Raw genomic sequence first — 4,955 nt, forward strand, 5'->3', positions numbered from 1 at the left:
CTGACCTGCGAAGGAGCGAGGGAATCGAGTCGTACAACACGGTGATTTGTGATTAAAGTCGCTCTGATTCGTGGTTGGGAGCCACTAGTTGACGATGTTTGCTAGTAAGTGTTGACGTTTTTACTTTATTAAGAAGGCTGCGTTAAATGAAACTGCCAGGCCGTAGCTAATCTCCTGTGACTCATTGAATCACAGGGTGACTTCGGTGAGTGGTCGTCTGGTCCCACCCACTGTGCAAAGCGGGGCTGGCTGGGGTTGCTCAGGGCCGCGCGCAGCTGAGCTTGGGTATCTCCAAGGATGGAGAACCCCATAGGTTTTCCAGGCACTGGTTCCAGGGAGTGATAGCCCTCATGGTGAAAAATGGTTTTGCGATACCTAATTGGCACTTCTGTTCTTGCGGTATGCGTCCGTGTTCTCTTACTGCGCTTGTCTAGGAAAAGGTTCTCTGTTTTCTTTCTGCCTGCCCCCTAGGTACTTGAAGACAGCAAGAAAGTTGCCCCCTTGCCTTCTCTTTGCAAGACTGAATCAAGACGGCTCTTTCAGCCTCTCCTGGCATGCACGTGCTCCCAGGCCCCAGTCGTCGTGCTAGCTCTCTGATGGGCTTGCTCCAGTTTTTCTTTCTTGTATCGGGGAGCCCACAGCTGGACACAGCACGTCAGAGGCAGTCTCGTAAATGTCAAGTGGAAGGAAATAATCGTGTGTGCCCATGTGACACAGAAGCTCAGTTTGTGGCAAAGCGCATGAAACTTTGGTAGCAATAATTAGAGCTAGATAGAAACAAGTACGTCGTTAGTCTTAAGAATATGGGCATTACAAATTTCTTTTTTCTGCCAGAACAAAACCGAGAATTTTCTATGCACATACACACGTAAACTTAGTTAAAACCAGTGCATGGTTAGGATGCACTTGCTATGTAGCATACCTAGGTGCAAGTTCCCAGTGCAAACCTACTGCATTATGTTCAGAGTGGTGACTTGATAGAGTCAAGTAGAAATGTAGCCCAGCTAGATTCAGAGCTGGAAGTAGGCACGAGCCTTCTGTATCTCATAGCTGCTGTACCGTCATCTATTCTGGAAAATCTTTTTTACTGTATCTGAAAAGTGGAGGAAGCATCGCTGACTTGGTTTTATTTTTAACAAAGAAGCAGTCAAGAACGTTTCTGACTTAGGTTACTGATAATTATTTAATGCATGTGAATCCATATTACTTAATGACCTGTGGTGGATACGGTGGTTTGAGTGACCTCCTCATTTTCTATTTGGCATCTGAATTTGCCCAACAGGAAGCCAGTTAGGGTTATGTAGCCTAACTTTGAGGCAGAACAGGTACATTAGATGGAAATGCACTAGGTTTTCTAGTCCCCTTTGAAACAGCTGTGCTGCCGGGGTACATGTTACACAACAAAACTCTGTTAGGTGAATGGGGAGTGTATATTTAACAGGTATGTATATTAAACAGCCTGAAGCAGTTTATGGAAAATACCTCTTCTGCATTTGTTCACATGGGTGTGACTTGGCGTTGCTGTTGCTGTCGTACATATTTTTATTCTGATGATCCCATGATGTCTTTGGATGGAAGAACTTAACTAAAGCGCCATTTGCTATGTACAGTGCATTGAGAACGCCAGTGTTGCTGAGAGAAGGGTTATTTTTCATAATTTTTGTTTTTATATCTCACATGCTTTTTTGTCACAATGATGGCAGCAGTGGCCTCACAGTGCTCAGCTAGTGTTTATCTTCACATAATACTCAGATCTAGCCCTTCCTTTTGTAAATGTTTATTATCCCATAACAATCACAATCTTGCTTTACCAGTATTGAAGGTTTTCTGTGCCAAAACACATGTGATTGTAACTTGAACAGCTCTTTCTCTGGGATTGCTTGCAGCCTAATTAACACATTTTAGATCACTTGCAGAATAAGCTAATCTTCTAACTGTGTGGCAGTTTACTTGTCAGCCTTGTTTCTGAACTCTTAAATGATTTTGAATGCCTCGTTCAACTCATTCATAATTCATTGATCTGCTAGCATGCCTAATAAATTGTGATGTGCTGACACTGGATTTTTCTGGTAACTGAATTTTATGTTGCTTAAGTTTCCTACATATGTGGTAGATCAAGCACTCTACAGTATTAACTTGAAGTGCAACCCAGGCTTGAGATTTAACAACCTGGTGAATGTGTGTGTTTTATCCCTATTGTTAAAAGTTGCTTGTTGGACTGATGGGGATAGTTTTACTATCGCAAATATAAGAACTAGTTCCTTTCATTGCAAGGTGTAATAACGTATATAAGCCAGGGTGTTGTTCAGGTTAGAGGTGGTGTTCAGGTTAGATTATGGCAGGCAAGTCAACAATGCTTGGATTTGTTCTTTATATTCATTTCTGTCACTGTCTGCCAACAGTGTATGGGTTTCTACAGACCATGATGAAATTGAGAAGGTTGCAAAGCAGTTTGGCGCTCAAGTTCATCGCAGAAGCCCCGAAGTATCTCAAGACTCCTCAACTTCTCTAGAAGCTATCAGAGAATTTCTTAATCATCATCATGGTAAATCAGTAATGAAATACGCTGTAGCCCCAGAGGGATGATGCACTTATTTAGAAAAATAAGTAAAGCCTGTAGTAAATAAAAGCTAGAAAGTTTCTCCTTTTTTGTGGCATCCACTCATACCATACTTTGCAGTTGTGTATTAAAAATATTCATTGTTTCATAAATGCTTGTTTGTTTTTCTTTAGAGGTTGATATTGTAGGAAATATACAAGCAACATCTCCCTGTTTACATCCCAGTGATCTTATAAAAGTGGCAGATCTGATCCAGAAGGAGGGGTTTGATTCTGTCTTCTCTGTTGTGAGACGGCATCAATTTAGATGGAGCGAGGTAAAAAAAGGAGGTAATATTTAGCTGTTTCTGGTTACAGTTATACTTAATCAAATTTTTTTTCAAATGGTTTATTTTCATACCCATGGTATTTACATTAGCAAGTCATATCAGAGGCAGGGGCTGAGTTCTTGGAGAGGTGTGAGATGGCTTAGAAATTTCCTTTTAAGTAGTGCTGTTTTGATATCACTGATCATTGCTCAGCCTTTCTGTAATTGTTTTTTAGAAGTGATAAAGTATTGAAAATTAAAATGTTATTAACTTGCCTAGGCTCAAAATATAGCTCCCAAAAACTTAACGTGTAAACTTCTGCTTGGCGGATATTCATGTGTATGTAGACATGACACTGAGGTCATGTCTTAACTGGGAAAGTGTTTGTGCTTACTATGCAGTAGCTAACAAATGACAAATAAGGTGAGGTAAAGTCTTAGTGAAGATGGGATGGCACCCTCTTAGCCTGGAGACTTAGGGTTTGTTTCAGCCTGCTAATTTGGCTGCTAACATACGTCAAATTGCAAACTGCCTTTGAGTCATGAGGGCTGAACTCATGTTATTAGCTCATACAGAAGAATATGACTTTTTCCCCGAGAAAATATGCTCTCAGGTACAGTTGCTAAGATGACTAAAGACTGAAGTCTTTACTTACAAATAAAGTTTGTACCTTGTTGTAGCTGTAGAAGTACCTTTTGTTCTTGTACAAAGAACTATTCCACACATTATCTATGTTGTTTTTGTGATTAAAGCAGAAATGTTTGCTTCTTTCTCTCAAAATGGTTAGTGCAGATACTGCCACATTATTGTTTTTATTTTTAAAAAAATGTGTTACTCAGACATTACAATTCTGTTGAGATGAAAAAAATTCATCTGAAGCATTTTATGTGGTTTACAAAGCATCATGCTGTAAAAGAGCATGCAAAATAAATCAAGCTTGATATTAGAGATAAGTTGGAATGAAAGTTAGGCCTTTGTTTCGAATAAACAGGTAACTTGAACATTCTCATTGTTCCTCATAAGAGGAGAAATAACATGACACAGTTTGTTCGTAAAGTATAAAAGGAGTATCGAAGTCGTGGATGGCAGGTTAGGGTTCTGTGGATTGCACTTTAGGCAACCAAGTGAAAGTCCACTTTGCATCTTGAGATGCTAGAATGGACATCTGTGAAAGACTAAATCTCATTTGGATGTACCGTGTGGCTTTCTGAAGTGATTGTGTGCCACCTAGTCTCTATAGGTAGATTATTAAAACAAAAAAGCCTCAAGGCTTACCTAAAAGAGCAAATGATTCTGTAGTATAAAATGACATCTAAAGCCTTTTGATGTGGCGAGAGATAAAGAATCATTCAGTTGCAAGGAGTATATGCAAGGAGAACAAGGAACACATTGTGCAAAGATTAGCAGCTTAAGGGTAAAAGCAAATGGCCTTTCCAGGAGTGTGGTGTTTCAGGTGACAGTGATTCACAGGAGCATTATACAGTTTAATATTGTACTCTTTTTTTTTTTTCTCTTTTTTTTCCCCAGACAGCTTTAAAGTACTTATTATGTTAAGAGTTTTATATCTTTTCCTATGTATTTCTGTTGTTCCTTCTGCATTAAGGTTTAATGTTGATGCACCCTGAAAGAGAAAGGTGTCTCTCTCTGACTGGAAATGTTTACTTCATTGAGCACAAAGCTCTAGTGTATTTATGAAATACAAGGTGTGTATATATACTAAAGCCTCAAGATGTTTTGGGTGTTCAAGAATGCCCTCTTTTTCATCGTTAACTAGATCATGAAACCTGGTGAATTTTAGCTGCTTTGTGCATGTGAATTTGGGTGGCGTAAGGACAGAAGTCTCTGGTCCCTGGTTCAGTTTCTGCTGCATGCACTACTGGCATTGATAGCAATATGGGATCTTACGGGATCATGTTTGTTCAAAGACACTTGTTTGTTTATTTGTGGACATTGATTAAACCACTTATGAAAAGTTAATATGTGTATCCTTAAATAGGAAGTATTTTGGGGAAGTGCAATGATGTTTTCACAGGCAAAATTTCTTCTCATATGCTCCTCTTTCACCTTCCAGATTTCAGGTTGGTCCTC

The 4,955-nt window shown here is 39.5% G+C and overlaps 1 protein-coding gene across 1 annotated transcript in view; it reads left to right on the plus strand.

Moving 5' to 3' along the window:
- Positions 1–4,955, plus strand: part of CMAS (cytidine monophosphate N-acetylneuraminic acid synthetase) — a 38,409-nt gene that overhangs the window by 24,458 nt on the left and 8,996 nt on the right. Inside the window, exons 3-5 of the mRNA XM_009333008.1 lie at positions 59–104; positions 2,403–2,545; positions 2,734–2,889. Of these exons, the coding sequence (XP_009331283.1) occupies positions 59–104; positions 2,403–2,545; positions 2,734–2,889 (345 nt within the window). The remainder of the gene's footprint in view (positions 1–58; positions 105–2,402; positions 2,546–2,733; positions 2,890–4,955) is intronic.

Source organism: Pygoscelis adeliae, unplaced genomic scaffold, assembly GCF_000699105.1.
Source record: "Pygoscelis adeliae isolate BGI_AS28 unplaced genomic scaffold, ASM69910v1 Scaffold38, whole genome shotgun sequence".
In the NCBI taxonomy this organism is placed as follows: Eukaryota; Metazoa; Chordata; class Aves; order Sphenisciformes; family Spheniscidae; genus Pygoscelis; species Pygoscelis adeliae.